The sequence below is a fragment of the Salmo trutta genome, chromosome 23 (genome assembly GCF_901001165.1).
Source record: "Salmo trutta chromosome 23, fSalTru1.1, whole genome shotgun sequence".
Classification (NCBI taxonomy): domain Eukaryota; kingdom Metazoa; phylum Chordata; class Actinopteri; order Salmoniformes; family Salmonidae; genus Salmo; species Salmo trutta.
Genome location: NC_042979.1, coordinates 14,595,107 through 14,618,536, shown reverse-complemented (window position 1 = coordinate 14,618,536; position 23,430 = coordinate 14,595,107). Strand labels below are relative to the sequence as shown.

Below are 23,430 nucleotides of genomic sequence, written 5' to 3'. Positions count from 1 at the left end.
GACTCCATCACCATCCTCTGACCAGTTCTCTCCACTCAAGCCATGAACTGACCCTCTATCTGCAGAGGATGCAGCTGTCAAAGACTTGGCCTCCATTGGTTGACCGGTCATGATATAGCTTGTTTGTTAGTCTTTTGCTTATGAAGAGGTTTGAGATTTCTATTATGAAAAGTGCAATAGACGTGTAATACATTGTGGCGTGTCAGAGTGTTGGTTAAATGTGTGGCAGAGGTTACGTGGATATAGACGTCACACAATATAAACACGGGCAACTTTACAGAAGACAAACAAAATACATTTTATTCTTAAAGGACTTGACCAGGGACAAAGTGCTTCATCTTAGACAAATATAAATCTATAGTATGTGAAGTTCTAAACTATGTGCAAGTGTGAAAATCCATAGCAATTTTGACAGAAATCATCCTTTTACCATACTTTTAATTTTTTTTTTATCTAGTTACTTCATATAAAACGGTCCCTTCAGAAAATAACTTCTGCAGTTCTAATCTAAAGGCAAATATTTAACTAACACACCTGTGTGTAATATTGACGATTACATATAAAGCAATTATGCACAGATCTAATAAACGAGTATACACAAATAGCGTATACTTAAGCTCATTATATAGACAACGCTGAATCAACATGGCTGAGTATGACATGAGCGTCCCATCGTTTGGCATTCTCCCACTACATAACTACACACTCTGTTCCCTGGAGCTCTGCACAGAATCATACACACTAAGGAATGATTTAGACAGCATGGCTCTTACAACACATAAACATGGTAAACCATCAAATCGTTGGTCTAGTGACAGGAATTGTCCAGCAAATGTTAATTTACTTCATTAGAAAGTATAAAAGATGATACAGATGATTGGTTTCCCCTTGAGCCTGTTGTTCAGGTCCTTCATTGGTCAGGGCTGAACAATGGCCCCACAGAGCCCTCTAGTGTTCATCAACATCAACTACAACCAGAGAGAAAGGATGCACCAATGAGTGAATGAGAACAGCATTTATCTTTATACAATATGTTGGCAACCTACGGTACCCAAACCATATTCTATTGTGATTACAATTTAACTATTGACATTTCCTGTTAATCTAACAATGCAGGATTGGTGTACGTTGGCAATGTAGTGTCTCATACTACAGTACATATTAAGTGACAGACATTAAGTGACAGAAACAGGCATAGTGCTCAAGCATCCAGTAATGACCCCGGATCAGCTGGGACAGGGCCAGGACTCCTGGCTAAACAGACTTCATAGTTATGGCACCTGATCTTGAATCAGCCTAAAAGACTTAATTAAATAAGAAAAGATTGAGATAAACTGACGTGATTGTACAGTCTGCCGCTGAAATCAATCTACCCTAAGCCAAAGTGCCTGTATACCCGTATGGTCCACTGAACGAAGTGCTGCACTCTCCCAACTGATGATTAAATTGTCATTCCCCCATACATGTGAAAAACAACAGTCTGCTTGGTCTACACTTGTAGTAGCACCCAGGACAATATGGAAGATACATTAACGCCAGAGGCTTCCATTCTTATGGAGTGTTTTGCTATAGATGCATTTGGCTATAATGGAAAGAGTCAGTCAAAAGGGTGGGAATGGGAAGGGGTGGGGTCAGAGGTTAAGGGTATACTGGGGATCTGGAGTCAGTGAGCAGTAAACAGGCTTTGTAATCCCCGGCTGGTCCAAGCTCTTTCCATCTGCTACAGGTAGGTGTCATGTTCTGTGCTAATCAGGCTCTGATTGGAGCCCTGCAGGGGTGTGTCTTTGAGGGGTGGGGAGGGCTTGGTAGAGGTGTCGCTGGGTTCAGGGTTGGCTGCCACCGGGGTGCCGTTCTTCTTCCCATTCTTCTGCTCTTTGGTCTTTTTCCTCGCCTTGTCCTCCTCCTGGCCCTCCCCATTCTTATTGGTTGCCAGGGATGACTCAACTATGATGGTGGGGTTCTGTCTCAGGTCTTGGCGATTGGGTGGTTCAGCAGCCATGATAGCCTTGGCGCCATGCATTCTGGGAGGGGACTTGCAGTGCAACTCACCCCGGGTCTCCTTCCAGCGCCGCAGCTGGGCCAGGTGCTCCTTCTCAATGTCCCGCTCTGACAACGGCAGCTCTATAACCTTGGACAGAGCATAAGAGGCAGTGGTTAACCTAGCGGTCTAAAACTCTTGTCAGCTTGACAAGGTAGCAGAAATCATGACTGTAATATCATAGTTTATTAAAGTGCCACTAGGTGGCAGCAAAGTCTTCAGTTTACACCATAGCCCTTAGCATTTAACAGCCCTGAGAGTCATCACATTCATGTCAGCAATTGTCAAAGTGGCTAAAAACCATGACACTGAGCATTTTCCAGTATGGATGTTTCTAGAAGTCTGGCTGTGGATGGTGGTTGCGCATCACTACCTCCCGCACTAGGAATCCTTCCAGCATGTAGCGTGTGTCTATGGTCTTGAGCAGCTCCATGGTCTCGTACTGTCCCTGACACGTCTTCAGCTTGTCCTGGGAGCCCAGCATGCACTTCAACAGCACCAGGCCCACCCGGAAGATGATCTTCACTCCTGGACAACACCAGACAAACAGATGAAGTCGCACAGTGTCCTGAGAGTCTTGTTTGTATGACATATTTGTGTGTGTTTTTTTGTATGTTTGAATGTGTCTGTAATATAGGTGATTATGAGTATGCTGGGGTGTGTGTCCATGTCAGTGGAATGTAAATGTGTGTTTACTGTGTGGAATCAGCAAATTACATACATTGTACGTGTTTCATATAGCCACATGCATTAAACATATTGCACTCTACAAAGATCCGGTTAAATTACATTTTGCATCTCACCCTCACAAAGGAACATGTCCCAGACACGTAGCACAGAGGCCCAGGGCAGGGTTCTGGAGAAGGCACACATGAACCACTCCGTCATGTACAGGATGGGGTCCAGCTTGTGCTTCTTCAGGTGGCGGTGGGCCAGAGGAGACACCCGCTTCAGCAGAGCAAACAGGATCTCCCCATCCAGCTGGATCGCCTCCTTCAGGAGCACACAGGAACCACCATCAGAATGGAGAGATGGGGGGGAGAAAGACAAATGGAGGGGTTGAGACGCAGAGAGGGGTGAGGGGGAGAGAGAACAGACTCCTTCCTCTTTTTTAAATGTAATAGTTTCATTAACCGGCCCACATTGCCTAGTTACCCGCTCACTCAGGGCCATTTGTCATTAGCTGGTCACAGACATCAGGCTACAGGACACGTAATGACAGCAGCACATGTCAGCTAAAGAGCTTGCCCAGTCATATGATACCTGCATTCAACATGAGTGTCACCTAACATTGTACAGCTTTTCTTTTCCAAGACACGGTGGTTCCAGACAATGATAAACATGCTGAATTAATGTTTAACTGTATTTTAGTGACAGGTAAGCTCATCCGAGTTACTCTCTAGCTCTGCCCTTGGGAAAACCCAACGAACTGCCCGCGGTAAGCCTGATCTTTAAACCCTGATATAAAACCTCTCCCTGTCCCAACCAACAAACAGCGGATTCTCTTCAACATGGGACCTGGGTTCCTTGTATTCTTTGTGTTAGAGTATCAGTGTGGTACGCCTGTGGTCAGTCTTACCAGCCCTACACTGTAGTATCCAGGAAGGTACTTCTCACAAATCTGCACCAGACCCCAGAATGCATCCTGTTAAATAAAAGCGCAAGCATGAATTCAGCACGGCTGTGGTGTATGCCACATTCCTCTAGTGTGAGTAACAAGCGTATTCAACATTTTTTGCATATACAGGGATGGTATGCGTGGACTGACCTCAGCAGGCATGTGCATTAGCAGCACAGCAGCGATGGGAGCTTGAGCTTGGCAGTAACCCTCTTCAGGCCGGTGCAGTGTGTAGGCTTTGAGGACACGGTACAGGTCCTGCTGCCTACACGCGCACATGATTTTGGGTTACAAAAAAACAAACATGTACTGAGAAATAGCCATGGGTCCACGTCAAGTGAGCTACTCACCCATGGCCTCCTCTCGCCACAAACATCTCATGGAAGGGGAACTGTCTGTGGAGGTCCTTCTCGATCACATCCACCCACTTAGGGTCTCCTGCTTGCCTGTCCAGCTCCTTTAAAAACCGCAGTTAGCTGAATTCACATGCTTCATGTGTAAAAGTACAAGACTGTGTGTATGAATGTGTGTAGCGATGGTGGTTAGTGACCGACCTCGAACTTGCCCTTGTGTTGCTCCCTCTTCACCTTTCCTCCTGACAGGTAGAGCCACGCCCGGCCTCGCAGAGAGGGGGGGATGCCCTTCTGACAGCGCAGCTTCATCTGGGGGGCAGGGAGTTAGTGCTACTGTCACAGCCACTCAATCATGCACAGTGAGATTAAAAATCATGGGAATTCATTCAGTGGAACAGATTCAATATCAGGCAAGGGGGGGGTAGATTGTTCAAGTATGTGTTCAATTACTTTCCTTACATACTTTCTGGTGCTTACTGCATAACAGTCACTCAATAAGAGGAGAAGGGGTGACACATGAAACCTTGCAATGTTATTAACATGCTTTCGATAAAGAAAGCGGTTATGGTCAGCATTGGGATTTCGGTATCCTATCAGCCGGTATTGAGCAGCAGATGTTGGACTTGCTGACCTTCTTGTGTCTCTTGGCCATCCATTTGTCCCAGTTGTTGAGCATGTCCAGCCATTTGGCCTCTCTCTGTCTCAGCACTTCAGGAGGGATGTCTTCAGCTCTGTGGGAGTGAGGGGACAGACAGAGGGTTAGTCTACAGCTACACACCCGTCTCCAAAACACAATGCATACACCAGCGAAACCAGAGGCGAGTGAGGGAAGGAGGGAGGGCCAAACAGGAAGAGCCATCCCACACAGGAAGCTGCTTCCTGTAGCTTCCGAAAATCATTCGCCAGAGGAGCGTACTTTCTTTTTCTTACAGAAAAAGACTTTTGACTAGAAAAGTGGAGCCATATGATCGTAGTGTCCATTGGAACCAGAATGGAAATGGAAAAAGATAAGAGACAAGGACAATAGCTGCCATTGTTGCGCCTCTCCAGATGAAGAAGAAAGCTGACAACATAGTTCTGGAGGACTGCTGGGCTTGGGCTCCTTCCCTTGGTAGGAGGAGAGTGAGGTTCAAAGGGGCCCTAAAGAGGCTGCGTGTGTTTCAGTGTCGCTCAGAGAAAGAGCATCTTTATTGTAACCAGCTGACGGACACACCCAGTACACTGGACCGACTGTGGTCAAATTACCAAGGGGGATGCAGAGAGGAGGGGAGAACACCATGACAGTATTTTTTGCACTCATTAAGCATAGCCTATCCTTTTTCTCTGGAATGAATGAAACTAGGGCGTCTGTTATAGGGCTACATGAATATGAGAGACAGACAGAACCCCAGGACAGCAACACAATTAGACCCAACCAAATCATGACAAAACGATAATTACTTGACACATTGGAAATCATTTACAAAAAAAACTGAGCAAACTAGAACGCTATTTGGCCCTAAACAGAGAGTACACAGTGGCAAAATACCTGACCACTGTGACTGACCTAAAATTAAGGAAATCTTTGACTATGTACAGACTCCGTGAGCATAGCCTTGCTCTTGAGAAAGGCCGCCGAAAGCAGACCTGGCGCTCAAGAGAAGACAGGCTATGTGCACACTGTCCACAACATGAGGTGGAGACTGAGCTGCACTTCCTAACCTCCTGCCAAATGTATGACCATAGAGACATATTTTCCTCAGATTACACAGACCCACAAAGAATTTGAAAAGTCAAATTTTGATAAACTCCCATACCTATTGGGTGAAATACCACAGTGTACAATCTCAGCAGCAAGATTTATGGCCTGTTGCCACAAGAAAAGGGCAAACAGTGAAGAATAAACACCATTTTAAATACATCCTATATTTATGTTTATTTATTTTCCATTTTGTACTTCAACTATTTGCACATCATTACATCGTATATATATATATATAGACATAATGACATTTGAAATGTCTTAATTCTTTTGGAACTTTTGTGCGTGTAATGTTTACTGTTCATTTATTGTTTATTATCCATTTCACTTGCTTTGGCAATGTAAACATATGTTTCCATGCCAATAAAGGCCCTTAAATGGAATTGATTTGAGACACACACGTTCTGTCACAGTGGTGGCAACTGTGGTAACCGTAGCAGCATTAGGAGAAGGACAACATGTCCTTCCCTTCCAATGGAGCAGGACCGAACAGCCAGATAAGCCTGCTACAGAACCCACAACAAAGAGGCTTAACAATAACACATGACAGATTGGACAGGCTAAAACTAACAAGCTCTTAGCCTAAAAGGCTCTGTCTGACAAGTCTGCTTTATGTTTACGTTTGTTTTATTTCCTTTTAGGGATAGCCTTGCAGTCATTAGTCTACATCCAACCAAATGGGCTGAACACTTAGGCCTAAATTCTCTTTCCGTCCAGCAGGCCAGATCAGATCACATGACATAGATACTAGACCTAAAACCCCAGAGCGGAAGAGTGGCCACTCATTCTGTGTACACAGCAGTGCCTCACAAGCAATTGCTTTACAAGGTGGAGAAATAGCAGCAAGCACAGGGCTAAGCACAGTGATTAGCATTAACCTTGCTGGATTAGTGAAGACTATCATATTACAGGTATCCTGGGTCGAGGTTGATCTCAGAAATGGAGACTAGGTAAACAGGGACAGGTGTAGTCCAAAGATGATCATTCTGAGCTAGGGTTGTGCGATATGTTACTCCAAATGTTGCGATATCCGATATAAAATAATTTGCGCCGTTAACGACTAAATCATTCCAGACTGCATTTTGTGCTCATTTACAATATTAGTCAGATTCTCATGAAATATTCTGTGTGGCAACAAAAAAACAAGGCTTAGTTAATTAATTTAGACTTCATTTTCAACATCTTGATACAGCCTAACTGATTAAACTGCATAGTTTTGATTTGTAAAGTTCAAATAGAGTATAGTCTTGCACATCACGTTAGATGTCAAACATCACAATAAAATCATATAATCAGCCCAACCCTATTCGGAGCACTCACTCTCAAATACAAAACACCATACAAACAGCACAGTGCAGGGATGTGGTATACTTCATCACATCCTGGCACTCTTGGGGGAAGGGGCGGGGCAGCGGCCGATCCCTTCCTACTCCTCACAGGAAATCCATCCTCAGACAAAACAGTGGGACACTTGCCACGACCCGCAAAGCACACAAAAAACAGGAAATTACCTCGCCATTCCTACTCTTGCTCAGCAACCACTCACTGGGAGCCTAAACACTGGAGAGAAATGCACATCACAATAGGCTGTAAGCAGATGAGTTAGAAGGCGTTTGTTCAGAACAAGAGGTGACACATCAGGCCTGTATTCTGTTTTGCAAGGCAGCAGTACCCGGTCTAACATACCACATTGGTAAGCAAAATGAGAGGGAAAACAATGCCATAATACACAAAAAGGTTGTCAAGTCACCATGGCAGCAGTAAACAACTAGAAAACAACAAACTAAGAGTCTGTATGGTGATCTTGCTTTTTACAATGGAGAAAACCTTGTCATACCATGTAGGCTAATCTACAAAAGATGTCATGTCTGAAACTGATTATTTAAGGTACTGCAGGACTTCCAGAATCTTATGCAGCGAAAGGGCCCACTGAGAATAATCTGTTGGATTGTCCTAAACGCCTCCATTTGTAACAGTACAGCCAACAGTGACTTGGCTGAGACAGTCTCGCAAAAAAATAAAATGGCTGACAGTCACCAGAAGAGGCCAATGAATTAAAACAAAGCACCCAAGTCTACTATAGTCTATAAACAACTACCCTATCCTAAGTGTTGATGGGCAATTTCAAGGTAACAGAATCCCTTAAAATGTATGCCAAACAAAACAATTTATTTCCAAGTTTAACCACACAACTGTACTCAAAAGGACATATTTTAACAATTTACACTGAAATTGTACAAAAACACATTCACTGGAAGAACTGTGCAGATACAAAGTTTGTTAACGAAATTTCTGTATAATCGTACCTTCAACGCTAAATATCTGCTCCAAATTAAGATTCAACGAGGTCCGCAGAAAGAATGGGGTGTCAGCTATGACATGACACCTTGAGTTTGAAAAAAAAAGTAAAGTGGATTTACACGCAGTAACAGAATTCCAGTAACAGAATTACATCATGGTCCCTGATCTGTACTACAAAGAAATGCATAATTATGGATTTGAATGTCACTCTCTTCATGGTGATGTATCCTAAATAGGTACACAAATGTAGAAATATGCAATATCCTGCTTTGCATATGGGTATTACTCTACACACTGTACTTTCCAAACTTGTGAAACAGACACCTGATTGGTTCAGATTCATTCCAGACCAAAACTCTATCTATAGACGTTCAAATCAAGGCCGGCCTGGACCGGCCCAAGTTTTTTGGTCTGTGGACATCGAAATCAAGGCTAGGGCGGACTGATCAAATTTCAACTACTTTTCAACGTCCATGGACACCAGTGTCGGTTCAGTACAGATGCTGGTTACAGTTAATGGAAGAGAGGAGGCTCATGGGTAGGTGTCAGTAAGAGCCGGGAGAGATAACATTAAGCAGCGAGACGCAGAGAGGGAGCGAGGGAGGAGTTGTCCAGACTGTCTTAACACTCTCGCTTAGACCACTAGACTGACAGAAAGAGAAAAGAAAACACTTATGAGCTGAACATAACAGAATGCCAGTTGAAGGAAGGACAGTAGCAGGTGACTAAACTGTGGTTTGTGACTCCTATGATATGCCATTGTAGACAATTCAATTGCAGTAATTCCTTTACTGATTTTTTGGGTAATTCGGTTACCGATTTGTTAACAGAATTACAAGTTTTAAATCAATTAATAAGTTAGGGCTTGGCGATGTCAAATTAATTTTATTTCACCTTTATTTAACCAGGTAGGCAAGTTGAGAACAAGTTCTCATTTACAATTGCGACCTGGCCAAGATAAAGCAAAGCAGTTCGACACATACAACAACAGAGTTACACATGGAGTAAAACAAACACAGTCAAAAATACAGTAGAAAAATAGGTCTAAATACAATGTGAGCAAATGAGGTGAGAAGGGAGGTAAGAGCAAAAAAAAGGCCATGGTGGAGAAGTAAATACAATATAGCAAGTAAAACACTGGAATGGTAGATTTGCAGTGGAAGAAAGTGCAAAGTAGAAATGGAAATAATGGTGTGCAAAGGAGCTAAATAAATAAATACAGTAGGGGAAGGGGTAGTTGTTTGGGCTAAATTATAGATGGGCTATGTACAGGTGCAGTAATCTGTGAGCTGCTCTGACAGCCGGTGCTTAAACCTAGTGAGGGAGACAAGCGTTTCCAGTTGAGATTTTTGTAGTTCGTTCCAGTCATTGGCAGCAGAGAACTGGTAGGAGAGCCGGCCAAAGGAGGAATTAGCTTTGGGGGTGACCAGAGAGATATACCTGCTGGAGCGCGTGCTACAAGTGGGTGCTGCTATGGTGACCAGCGAGCTGAGATAAGGGGGGACTTTACCTAGCAGGGTCTTGTAGATGACCTGGAGCCAGTGGGTTTGGCGACGAGTATGAAGCGAGGGCCAGCCAACGAGAGCGTACAGGTCGCAGTGGTGGGGAGTATATGGGGCTTTGGTGACAAAACGGATGGCACTGTGATAGACTGCATCCAATTTATTGAGTAGGGTATTGGAGGCTATTTTGTAAATGACATCGCCGAAGTTGAGGATCGGTAGGATGGTCAGTTTTACAAGGGTATGTTTGGCAGCATGAGTGAAGGATGCTTTGTTGCGAAATAGGAAGCCAATTCTAGATTTAACTTTGTATTGGAGATGCTTGATGTGAGTCTGGAAGGAGAGTTTACAGTCTAACCAGACACCTAGGTATTTGTAGTTGTCCACATATTCTAAGTCAGAACCGTCCAGTGTAGTGATGCTGGGCGGATGCGCAGGTGCAGGCAGCGATCGGTTGAAGAGCATGCATTTAGTTTTACTTGTATTTAAGAGCAGTTGGAGGCCACGAAAAGGAGAGTTGCATGTCATTGAAGCTTGTCTGGAGGGTTGTTAACACAGTGTCCAAAGAAGGGCCAGAAGTATACAGAATGGTGTCGTCTGAGTAGAGGTGGATTAGAGACTCACCAACAGCAAGAGCGACATCACTGATGTATACAGAGAAGAGAGTCGGCCCAAGAATTGAACCCTGTGGCACCCCCATAGAGACTGCCAGAGGTCCGGAAAACAGGCCCTCTGATTTGACACGCTGAACTCCATCAGAGAAGTAGTTGGTGAACCAGGCGAGGCAATCATTTGAGAAACCAAGGCTATTGAGTCGCCGATGAGGATGTGGTGATTGACGGAGTCGAAAGCCTTGGCCAGGTCAATGAATACGGCTGCACAGTATTGTTTCTTATCGATGGCGGTTAAGATATCGTTTAGGACCTTGAGCGTGGCTGAGGTGCACCCATGACCAGCTCTGAAACCAGATTGCATAGCGGAGAAGGTGCGGTGGGATTTGAAATGGTCGGTAATCTGTTTGCTGACTTGGCTTTCGAAGACCTTAGGAAGGCAGGGTAGGATAGACATAGGTCTGTAGCAGTTTGTGTCAAGAGTGTCCCCCCCTTTGAAGAGGGGGATGACCGCAGCTGCTTTCCCATCTTTGGGAATCTCAGACGACACGAAAGAGAGGTTGAACAGGCTAGTAACAGGGGTTACAACAATTTCAGCAGATAATTTTAGAAAGAAAGGGTCCAGATTGTCTAGCCCGGCTGATTTGTAGGGGTCCAGATTTTGCAGCTCTTTCAGACCATCAGCTGACTGGATTTGGGAGAAGGAGAAATGGGGAAGGCTTGGGCGAGTTGCTGTGGGGGGTGCAGTGCTGTTGACCGGGGTAGGAGTAACCAGATGGAAAGCATGGCCAGCTGTAGAAAAATGCTTATTGAAATTCTCAATTATAGTGGATTTATCGGTGGTGACAGAGTTTCCTATCCTCAGTGCAGTGGGCAGCTGGGAGGAGGTGCTCTTATTCTCCATGGACTTTACAATTTGATTAATTCAAAATGTTTTTGTGCGATATTCCAAACGCCTGTATAGCAAGAATCAAGGTTGTTCTTTTTCGTTTTTATGAGCTCTTAAGTCCGCTTGTTCTCATGCTGTATTTTTGGTCTCGTCTTCTTCGCTCCTGTGTGCACCTTCCGATTTATACCAGAGATCTGTATATAATGACGAGATGCTCATGTCTCCGCCCTAACAACGAGAGTCGTCCCAAAGGCGGGAAGGCAGGCGACAAGCTTAGGTCCAAAATAAGCCCATAGAAACACACGCCTCATTTTGGAAAAACAAATTTGCGAGTGAAACCACTTGCTTCGCCTCTTCCGCTATGGTCTACACACACACACACACACACACACACACCAAGCCCCTCCTCCTGCCTCTCACGCCAACAAAGTTGAGCGATCACATCTTCCTCTTTGACAAGAGGTTTCAACTCAGTATTTGCATTTGAGGTTTGATCCAACAGAATCGGTCATATGGACACCAAAACATATTTACATTTACATTTTAGTAATTTAGCAGACGCTCTTATCCAGAGCGACTTACAGTAGTGAGTGCATACATTTCATTTATTTTTTCCGTACTGGTCCCCCGTGGGAATCGAACCCACAACGCTGGCGTTGCAAACACCATGCTCTACCAACTGAGCCACACTGGATATTGACTGTAATAGAGAAGTTAAGTTTCCTAACGATACCCTTTTTATGTCTCAACTACTCAAGTTGCGAGCAGAGCAGACACCTAAAACAAGTGTATCAATGAACATTGATTCTGGAAAATACTCAGTTTGTCGAGCACAGCATTGGGGTACCACATAACGCTAGCAGCATTTTATCCAAAGACTGTTATATTAGCTGTTTAGTCTGTTTTATAAACATGCAGTAAGTATAAAACAATTATATAAAGGAATTTCTCATTGAGAAATAAATGTAGGCCACTTGATTTCAACATCTGAACAAAGTGGAGAGGTCAACATGCTTTTCAAACAGTTGGGAGACAGACAGAAGGGTGTGTTCATAACAATTTAACTGTTCAACCTTGTTAGCTAGCAAATAGAGCCAAGTTGGCTAAACTTGAAATATAAAAGAATAGCTGGCTAATCACATGGCCTTGAGAGATTATTGATGAGACCCATATTAATTTTCCATAGCCTAATGCAGGGATAATCAACTAGATCCAGCTGCGGGCCGATTATTTATTGAGCGGATGGTTGGAACATAATTACAAATAATTTGTAGACTGCAATTTGACACAAACATAACTTTAAACCTTGCTTACATTTGTATATGATCACTGCTCTCTATTATCCGTGGGAATACTTGGGAACAGATTTCCAAAAGCTGATTTTGGAATTTTTACAGTCTTATGTCCAACAATGAAAATTCTACACTAAACAAAAATATAAATGCTGCATGTAAAGTGTTGTGCCCATGTTTCACGAGCTAAAATAAAAGATCTGATATTTTCCATACGCACAAAAATCTCTCAAATTTTGTGCACAAATTTGTCTACATCCCTGTTAGTGAGCATTTTGCCTTTGCCAAAATAATCCATCCACCTAAAAGGTGTGGCATATCAAGAAGATGATTAAATAGCATGATCATTACACAGGTGCACATTGTGCTAGGGACAATAAAAGGCCACAGTAAAATGTGCCGTTTTGTCACACAACACAATGTTACAGATGTCTCAAGTTTTGAGGGAGGGTGCAAATGGCATGCTGTCAGCAGGAACATCCACCAGAGCGGTTGCCAAAGAATTTGATGTTAATTTCTCTACCATAAGGCGCCTCAAACATTGTTTTAGAGAATTTGGCAGTACATCCAACCGGTCTCACAACCGCAGACCATGTGTACCACGCCAGGATCTCCACATCCGGCTTCTTCATCATCATCTGAGACCAGCCACCCGGACAGCTGATGAAACAGAGGAAAATTTCTGTCTGTAATAAAGCCCTTTTGTGGGAAAAAATTTATAAAATCATTCTGATTGGATGGCCTGGCTCCCAAGTGTTTGGGCCTATGCCCTACCAGGCCCACCCATGGCTGTGCCCTGCCCAGTCATGTGAAATTCATAGATTAGGGCATAATTAATTTATTTGAACTGTAAATCAGTAAAACCATTGAAATTATTTGTTGCGTTTATATTTTAGTTCAGTATAAAAAAATTAAGTAAAACCACATGTGGGCCAAATTCAACCCTCAGACCACCAGTTGGGGGACCCTGGCCTAATGCCTGCTACAAGAAGTTAGTCATTATTATTGAATGTGCATTATGAATAGAACTAGTTAAATTTGTAACAAAAAAAAGGGGCATTTTCATAGACTTGAAAGGCCAATCAGTGTTTATTGCCCCAAAAAATGCAGGTTAAACTATTTTCATAAAATAAATTATTAGTGGGTCCCATGGTTGTGGAAGGCTTCGATTAAGCCTAGGTATAACTTCCCAAGCCCTGAATTCATTAGATTACTGCTGATTGTTTGAAATGCAGTGTATTTGACCTTCAATTTTACAACCACAATTATTTAGAGAAGCTATTTGAAAAATGATATAGTACCAGTCAAAAGTTGGGACACCTACTCATTCAAGTGTTTTTATTTTTACTATTTTCAACATTGTAGAATAATAGTTAAGACATCAAAACTATGAAATAACACTTAAGGAATCATGTAGTAACCAAAAAAAGTGTTCAACAAATCAAAATATATTTGAGATTCTTCAAAGGTGCCACTCTTAGCATTGATGACAGCTTTGCACACTCTTGGCATTCTTTCAACCAGCTTCATGAGGTAGTCACCTGGAATAAATGTCAATTAACAGGTGTGCCATCTTAAAAAAGTTCATTTGTGGAATTTCTTTCCTTCTTAATGCATTTGAGCCAATCGAATCAAACTTTGTCACATGCGTCAAATACAACAAGTGTAGACCTTACCGTGAAATGCTTACTTACAAGCCCTTAACCAACAGTGCAGTTGGTACCATTTAGTAAGCACAGAAAGAATATTTCTGAAATATTTTGCTGTGCTACCTGGAATTTTTATTTGGGAGCACCAGTGCCTCTTAGAACAAAACAAGCAAACGTGGTGGCACAGAAAGAAAAAAGGAGAGCTTCTTCACGAGCTGAGCTTCAAAAGTAGCTAGGATAAATACACGTCCAATGTAGGCTTATATCTCAATCTTAAAAACGGATTTTTCTGGTGCTCCAAAACCCTGTATTTGTAATTGCTGGCAATTCACATCTTTCCTCAAATATTTTTCATTGTGCTCCTAAATTTACTTGTGTGGGTCTACATTTTTCAACATAGGAGAACATGTCACCATAGAACCCTGAATTTATGTTAGTCAAGGAGGTTTCCTCTTCCTGCGACAACATTTAAGCAAACACATGCCCTGGTCACCTCAACTGCATTGTGTTTTGTAAACTAGACGCATTTATGAAATTGCTTCTTCTAAAGAGAAATTATATAATGGATGACAGTCAAAATGACATTTTGGCCAAAAAGTCAAAGTCCGCTCGATCCTTCATTGAATCAGATGACTCATTCATCACAAAACCCTCTGATATTGCGAAATACTTTAATGACTTTCATTGGCAAGATTAGCAAACTTAGGCATCACGTGCCAATAAACTCTGAACCTTCAAATCCATGCATTACTGATCAGATTATGAAAGACAAGCATTGTCGTTTAACTCTGTAACGTGAATGTGGAAGAGGTGAAAAAAATTGTCCATCAATAATGACAAACCACCTGGTAATGACAACTTGGACGGAAAATGATTGAGGACGGTAGTGGACTATAGTGCTACTCCTATTTGCCATCTCTTCAATCTAAGCCTACAGGAAAGTATGTGCCCTCTGGCCTGGAGGGAGGCAAAAGTCATACCGTTAACCAAAAATAGCAAAGCAGCACCCTTCACTGGTTCAAACAGCCGACCAAATCAGCCTGCTACTGACCCTTAGTAAACTTTTTTGGGAACATTTTTTTTTTTTTTCACCAGATGCAATGCTTTTTCACAGTAAACAAATGAACAACTGACTTTCAGCACGCTTATAGGGATCGTCAATCAACATGTACGGCATGAACACAAATGACTAATGATTGGCGATAAGAAATTGATAAGATTGTGGGAGCTGTTTTGTTAGACTTTAGTACAGCTATTGACATTCTCGATCATAGGCTAAAAAAATGTATGACTTTATGTCATCTACCACACCGTGGATCGAACGTTACCCATCTAACAGAACACAGAGGGTGTTCTTTAATTAAAGCCTCTCTAACGTAAACCAGGAAGAGTTAGGCATACCTCATGGTAGCTGTCTTGGCCCCGTACGTTTGTATATTTTTACTAATGATTTACCACTAGCATTGAGTAAAGCCTGTGAGTTTATGTATGGGCATTTCCATGTAAAAGGACCCATGAGCACCAACATGTAAAGTTCATAGGAGCACGTCAAATTGGGTGTCAAATGAAAGCTAAAAGTCTATATTTGAGAAACGAAGGCATACATTTCCTACCACTTTCCATCCCAAACATGTTGAATAAGCAACAGATGGAAAAGGGGTATTTGAAAACAAACTAGAAAAAGTCTTAAGGTATTAGAAATGCATCAAAACACAATAATGCTGAAGTAAAGATCCCCGCCAACTAACATCAACATATTTAGTTTGAGAAAATGTTCTGTCTGAACTAAGTTTAAGAAACATTGCCAAAACCCACATATATTTAAGATACACTACATGACCAAAAGTAGGTGGACACCTGCTTGTCGAACATCTCATTCCAAAATCATGGGCATTAGTATGGAATTGGTCCCCCCTTTGCTGCTATAACAGCCTCCACTCTTCTGGTAAGGTTTTCCAAAAGATGTTGGAATATTGCTGCAGGTACTTGCTGCCATTCAGCCACAAGAGCATTAGTGAGGTCGGGTATTCTGTTTATTCATGGTTACAGGGATACTATGAGTGGGATATCAAAAGGTCCATGTAAACAGCTTACCCCGAATAAGACCTTAGGCGGGATTTGAGCTACTATCCAGAATACTGTGCGCATGTAAATGTGGTCAATCTTTCCTGGCTCAACGTAGAGGAGAGATTGACCGCAACACTATGTCTTTGAGAGGGGTATTAGTGTTGAAAGCTCCAAACCCTCTTTCCAAACAGCTAACACAGATCAAAACACCCATACATACCTGACAAGACATGCCACCAGGGGTCTCTTCACAGTCCCCAAGTCCAGAACAGACTCTGGTAAACGCACAGTACTACATAGAGCCATGACTACCTGGAACTCTTCCATGTCAAGTAATTCAAGCGAGCAGTAAAATCACATTTAAGAAACTGATAAAACAACACCTCATGGCACAACGCAGACTGAGGTGACACACACAAACCCTGATGTATTGGTATTCTAGATTTTCTATAGTAAATGTTTAATATTAGAGTAATATTGTATGATGCATTGTTTTATTTATGATCTAAGTGGTTGTGTTTTGTCGTGATGTAACTGTTTTAACCCTGTTTGGACCCCAGGAAGAGTAGCTGCTGAGAGGGTGGAAAGATAGAATGAGGGTTGATACACCCGGGTACCGTGGAAGAACTGCAGGTCCTTTTTCTATCAGTTACTCTGAGTGACGCAGAGGCTTACATGACAGAGGCTTTCTCATCCATCTTGTCTGACCAGACACTCTGTACACAGCTTCCTCAAGGAGGTTCACAGAGCAGCAAACTATAAACTTGCAAAGGGTGGGGTAGGGGGTCATTCTGGACAACGCAGGTGTTACTAAAGGCTAGTAAGGGACTCTAGACAGAATATGGCAGGTCATTTTTTGACAAATTACATCTGAGTAACACAGAACATGAGAGGAATAACTTTCTGTTGACCTCCAAGTCCTCCTGTGGGGCTGAGTTGGTAGAGGATGGCGCTTGCAACGCCAGGGTTTTGGGTTCGATTTCCACGGTGGAAGAGTATAAAAAAGTACCAAAATATATGTACTCACTACTGTAAGTAGCTCTGGATAAGAGCGTCTGCCATTTTCTGTGTCTTTGGTGGAGAGCATCCACTGGAGTTATACCGCAAATAACAGGCTACTGTGAATATTGGAGAATTACAAACAATAAAAAGTGGTGTGTTTAGTCAGATGAAAAGGGTGCCTAATCTGGAAGGAAGATGCACTTTGACAATTTTGTCAGCCACAGATCTTGGCTACTTCATTGCTGGTGGAAAGTTATAAACAGACGGGTCATACTTACGATTGTTCTGAATATTGTTGTGCACCCCCAATAAATCCATATTTATCCGTCTGTCTCTCGCTGGTATAGCCATTTAGTTCTGAGTCCGAGCCGAAAGAGTTGCCTTCATCTGTCAGTGCCAGGCTTTCTCTGGTGCCCCGCAAACTTTTGATGGACTCTGCTGACTGAAGTCCATTACCTGACTCAATTCTAATTCTTGCCATTTAAACCACCCTCTCTCTAGCTTAACTTCTTCTAATACCATTAGTCAAGTAAACCTCCAGTTATTTAATTCTAAGTCAAACATTTCAGTGAAAACCTTAGCTACTGTCTGAAGTGAAGTTTATGGCCGTCAACTATCGTAACCCTAGTCAGCTATCGTAACCCGCATAGCATCGTCGAGGTAAATTAGAGCGACATAGCTAGCTAACTAGTCTAAATCAAAAACCACTCTTGACTAGCTACAGTTAGCTAACCAACCAATTAACGTTAGCGAAAAATAAAATGGAAAGTTAGAATCAATTAACTGGATAGACAGCTAAAGAAGCTAGCTGGCTAGGTTAGCATTAACGGTAGCTAACCGCTAGCAGTGAGAAACATGCCACTATTTGTCAACAACACCATCACAAATCAGAGCAACACAAAAAGCAGTCTAATTGGACCGTTACTAGCAAGCAAGATGGTGTTGTTGAACGACTGGTCAGCCAGATAAAACCATTGAAATCCAATATGAATCAACCTCTCATCAATAACTCACTCTGACAGGCCTAGAGCAGATTAATTAGACCGAGACACTGCTTGCTAGCGTCAGCTGACAGTCAGTTCAGCAAAGACCATGTTCGAGGTCGTTTATTTATAAACTGGGTTGTTCGAGCCCTGAATGCTGATTGGCTGACAGCCGTGGTATATCAGACCGTGTACTATAACAAAAAATAAATAAATTACGTTGGTAACCAGTTTATAGTAGCAATAAGGCACCTTGGGGCTTTGTGATAAGAAGAGCCCTTAGCCTTGGTATACTGGCCACATACCACACCCAGGCGTTATTGCTTATATATATATATACTGAACAAAAATATGAACGCAACATGTATAGTGTTGGTCCCATGTTTCATGATATGAAATAAAAGATCCCAGAAATGTTCCATAGGCATGAAAAGCTTATTTCTCTCAAAATGGTGTCACAAATTTGTTTACATCCCTTATAGTGAGCATTTCTCCCTTGCCAAGATCATTCATCCACCTGACAGGTGTGGCATATCAAGAAGCTGATTAAACAGCATGATCATTACACAGGTGCACCTTGTGCTGAGGACAATAGAAGGCCACTCTAAAATGTGCAGTTTTGTCACACAACACAATGCCATAGATGTCTCAAGTTTTGAAGGAGGATGCAATTGGAATGCTGACTGCAGGACTGTCCATCAGAGCTGTTGTCAGAGAATTTCATGTTAATTTCTCTACCATAAGCCGCCAACCAACGTCGTTTTAGAGTATTTGGCAGTATGTCCAACTGGCCTCTATGGCAGATCACGTGTATGGCGCCGTGTGGGCAAGCAGTTTGCTGACGTCAACGTTGTGAACAGAGTGCCCCCATGGTGGAGGTGAGGTTATGGTATGGGCAGGCATAAGTTATGGACAACGAACACAACTGCATTTTATTGATGGCAATTTGAATGCACAAAGATACCGTGATGAGATCCTGAGGTGAATTGTCGTGCCATTCATCCGCCACCATCACCTCATGTTTCAGCATGATAATGCATGACCCCATGTAGCAAGGATCTGTACACAACTCTTGGAAGCTGAAAATGTCCCAGTTCTTCCATGGCCTGCATACTCACCAGATATGTCACACATTGAGCATGTTTGGAATGCTCTAAATTGACGTGTACGACAGCATGTTCCAGTTGCTGCCAATATCCAGCAACTTCACACAGCCACTGAAAAGGAGTGAGACAACATTCCACAGGCCACAATCAACAGCCTGATCAACTCTATGCAAATGAGTGTTGCGCTGCATGAGGAAAATGGTGATCACACCAGATACTGACTGGTTTTCTGATCCACACCCCTAACTTTTTTTTAAAGGTATATGTGACCAACAGATGCATATCAGTATTCCCAGTCATGTGAAATCCATAGATTAGGGCCAGAGGAATTTATTTCAATTTACTGATTGTAACTCTAACTCAAATTGTTGCATGTTGCGTTTATATTTTTTTCAATATATACATATATATGTATATGACAAAGATTGGATAAGTTTAGTTCTTGGAAACCATATCAATATGGTATAGACATATTTTGCAAGTGTTCATATTTTTATTTTATTTTATTTAACCTTTATTTAACTAGGCAAGTCAGTTAAGAACAAATTCTTATTTACAATGACAGCCATATCATATGAATGTGGTTCCAGACAAGCCAAACACTTGTCCAGGGCTCGTGAGATCATCTGCGCAGCGCAACTACAACAAAGATGACCTGGAACGCGCCCATAAATCTCGGGTGTTTGGTTTTAATGTCTATGGCTGTTGTCAGCAAATAGTGTTAGTTGATATTTGTCGCCACCTATCGATGCATTTAGCTAACATGTCCTAAATTACTGCTCCATGAGATGAAAGTGAATGTCTCTTTTTCAGTGGCTATAATGAATTTTGAGTGCACTGAGGTATTGATTCCACAGAAATGGAATGATAACACTTTAACGCAATGGATGATTCTCAAAATGGTGGTTTGGCCTCAAACCTTCCAAAATGACTGGTGCAGGTGGTAGGGGATACTGTCAAACTGTCAACAGACTTTGTTTGCTGTTAACCCTCTTGATGTTGTCCTACCATGAGGGCCACAAATGGCTCAGAGAACGTGTGGGTTTGGGGAGGACCGTATTTAACCTCTTCTGTGCAAGTGCAAATAGCTGACCTTATTCATATCAAGCCCCTCCGGCGCAAATATGGGAGACACCTTTAAGGTTAATGTTTGAACAATTGTCTTGGATAATGCCTGATAGGAATAGAGGAATATAATGAAAATGCATTTTATTCATAAATAAAACTACGTATAAATAGCCAAATAATAATAGCTAATAATAAATTACTTATAGTGCTCAGGGCTGTTTGACTGGAAACACCACTAATCATCCTGGACACTGTCCCAGTTATGATTACCCACAACTCACTTATGAGTTGCCTCTAATTTGAGATGTCAGTCTATATGTGGAGGACAGAAAACCCCTGATCGGTTCCCAGTGTGTGGCACCCTGGCACTGGCACAAATACAATAGGTCGGCTAGCACATGTCTGTCTCGTGGTTTCCGTGCAGTCCTTTCACACTCTGCTTAGAGCTCAGATCACAACACACATCACATTTAGCATTGTTCATCATGTGGGTGGATATGGAAATTGGTTTGGCATCTGTATTCAATACATAGCCTGCAGATAGGGGGCTGTTTGGGTGGTGACACAGAGGCATGTGAGTTTGTTCAAGGTCACAAAGGCTCATATGCCATATTGTCTGAAACGTGTGGGAAAAGAGAGAAGATAGAGCGATGAACTGAGAAAGATATTAAAGACTGAATGAGATACAATGACAAGGTGGAAATAGGATTATAAAAAGGGATGTGCAAGACAATGATTGAGAGAGGGGTAGACAGAAAGAGAGGACTCTAGAGCAGGTATTCCCAAACGGGGATACGCGCAATGCCGTCGGGGGTACGCCAAATAAAAATATGATGAACTTTTTCTATTTTTTTCCTTTTTTTTTCCTTCACATTTTCAAACAGTACATTTATATTTTCCAACGGGGCTATACATTTGGGTGAGTTTTTTTTTTATCGCCTGAGTAGCCTCGTTTCACTGCCAAATTAAACCATCTAGTGTTCAGCGAAATAACAACACAATGTCAAATACAGGTAGCTTAGTCAAATAATTAACATCCAATCACATTAACCCTTACACTCTCGCGGGAAACCTTCACTACTGCGCAGACATTTAGAAACGAAACATGACAATTTGAAAAATAAGCCACATGAGTTTTGGAGCGAGAATAAAGACGTCTTTCGAGTAGTAAGACATGTATAAAAGCAACAGATACCATTAATAAGAAGGGGCTAGAAGTGTCTTATATGGTGAGCTAACAAGTGGCTAGGACAGGCAAGCACCATACTAGTGTGGAGGACTTAATGCTTCCTGCTGCCATGGATATGGCTGGGGGGAAAAGGCCAAAAAACTATACAGACAATATCTTCATCAAACAACATTGTTTCACGACGCATCAGTGACATGGCAGGAGATGTTTTGAAACAATTACTGCTTCCCATACAAGCCAGTGATTTATATGCGTTACAGCTGGATGAGTCAACAGACGTGGCGGGCCTGGCACAGCTCCTGGTATATGTCCTTTACGTTTATGGGGGTCAATTAAGGAAGACATCCTCTTCTGCAAACCACTGGAAACCAGGACAACATGAGGGGATATTTTTAAAGTACTGGACAGCTTTGTGACATCAAATGGACTTTGGTGGTCAAAATGTGTTGGTATCTGTACTAATGGCGCAAAAGCCATGACAGGGAGATATAGTGGAGTGGTAATGCGTATGCAAGCAGTTGCTCCCGACGCCACTTGGGTACACTGCAGCATCCACCGAGAGGCTCTTGCTACCAAGGGAATACCTGACAGCTTGAAAGACGTTTTGGACACTATAGTGAAAATGGTTAACTTTGTTAAAACAAGGCCCTTGAACTCTCGTGTATTTTCTGCATTATGCAATGATATGGGCAGCAACCATGTAACGCTTTTACAACATACAGAAGTGTGCTGGTTATCAAGGGGCAAAGTATTGACACGTTTTTTTCAATTGAGAGACAAGCTTAGTTTTCTTTACTGACCATAATTTACACTTGTCTGACCGCTTGCATGATGACGAGTTTCTCACACGACTGGCCTATATATGGGTGATGTTTTATCTCGCCTGAATCATCTGAATCTAGGATTACAGGGACTCTCCGCAAATCTATTCAACGTGAAGGACAAAATTGAGGCTATGATTAAGAAGTTGAAGCTCTTCTCTGTCTGCATTAACAAGGACAACACACAGGTCTTTCCATCATTGTATGATTTTTTTGTGTGCAAATGAACTCAAGCTTACAGACAATGTCAAATATGATACAGCGAAGCACCTGAGTGAGCTGGGTGCGCAATTACACAGGTACTTTCCCGAAACGGACGACACAAGCAACTGGATTCGTTATCCCTTTCATGCCCTGCTTCCCGTCCACTTACCGATATCTGAACAAGAGAGCCTCACCGAAATTGCAACAAGCGGTTCAGTGAAAATGTAATTTAATCAGAAGCCACTACCTGATTTCTGGATAGGGCTGCACTCAGAGTTGCTTACCTTGGCAAATCGCGTTGGTTAAGACACTGATGCCCTTTGCAACCACGTACCTATGTGAGAGTGGATTCTCAGCCCTCACTAGCATGAAAACTAAATTCAAGCACAGACTGTGTGTAGCATTTTAGCTTCCGGCCCTCTCCTCGCCCCTACCTGGGCTCGAACCAGGGACCCTCTGGACACATCGACAACAGCCACCCTCGAAGCATCGTTAATCATCGCTCCACAAAAGCCGCAGCCCCCCAACTACTTCAAGGTCTCAGAGCGAGTGACGTCACCGATTGAAACGCTATTAGCGCGCACCCCGCTAACTAGCTAGCCATTTCACATCGGTTACATGTGTGTGGAAAATGACTTAAGACTGAGACTCCCTCCAATACAACCCAACATTGCAGAGTCATGTGCATCCTTTCAAGCACACCCTTCTCATTAACCTGTGGTGAGTTAGCTACAATTTTTGATGAACAAATAAGGTTTTATATGTAAGATGGCAAAATAAAACCAAATTATTGATTATTATTATTTGTGCCCTGGTCCTATAAGAGCTCTTTGTCACTTCCCACGAGCCGGGTTGTGACAAAAACTCACACTCATTATGTTTAATAAATGTATCGCATAATGTGTGTGTGGCAGGCTACAATGATGGCAAAAAAACAACATTTTAGAGTACGCTGACCCTGGTGCTAGAGGGGGTACGCAGCTGGAGGTTGGATGT

The 23,430-nt window shown here is 42.5% G+C and overlaps 1 protein-coding gene across 3 annotated transcripts; it reads right to left on the bottom strand.

The window, feature by feature from the left end:
* Nucleotides 1-273: 273 nt before the first annotated feature.
* LOC115159437 (TBC1 domain family member 10A) lies at nt 274-18,154 on the bottom strand. 3 transcript variants are annotated; one of them, XM_029709155.1, is made up of 10 exons: nt 17,342-18,153; nt 4,641-4,740; nt 4,211-4,318; nt 4,007-4,113; nt 3,807-3,921; nt 3,618-3,683; nt 2,842-3,031; nt 2,412-2,566; nt 2,050-2,128; nt 274-968 (listed from the first exon to the last, which is right to left on the bottom strand). In XM_029709155.1, the coding sequence occupies exons 1-10, from the start codon at nt 17,542-17,544 to the stop codon at nt 949-951; spliced, it is 1,143 nt and encodes a 380-aa protein (XP_029565015.1). In that variant the 5' UTR covers nt 17,545-18,153; the 3' UTR covers nt 274-948. The 3 variants fall into 3 exon arrangements, with proteins under 3 accessions (XP_029565015.1, XP_029565014.1, XP_029565013.1); XM_029709154.1 differs by adding an exon at nt 17,089-17,179 and having other exon boundaries at nt 274-2,128; nt 17,342-17,431; XM_029709153.1 differs by having other exon boundaries at nt 274-2,128; nt 17,342-18,154.
* Between the last annotated feature and the right edge of the window lie 5,276 nt (nt 18,155-23,430).

Excerpts from the sequence above, each read along its gene's own strand:
- LOC115159437 (XM_029709153.1), bottom strand. The coding sequence starts at position 17,544 with ATGGCAAGAATTAGAATTGAGTCAGGTAATGGACTTCAGTCAGCAGAG. Across the intron at positions 4,114-4,210 it reads AACACAAGGGCAAGTTCGAG|GAGCTGGACAGGCAAGCAGG; the intron begins GTCGGTCACTAA and ends CGGTTTTTAAAG. Across the intron at positions 2,567-2,841 it reads GGACATGTTCCTTTGTGAGG|GAGTGAAGATCATCTTCCGG; the intron begins GTGAGATGCAAA and ends GGTGTTGTCCAG.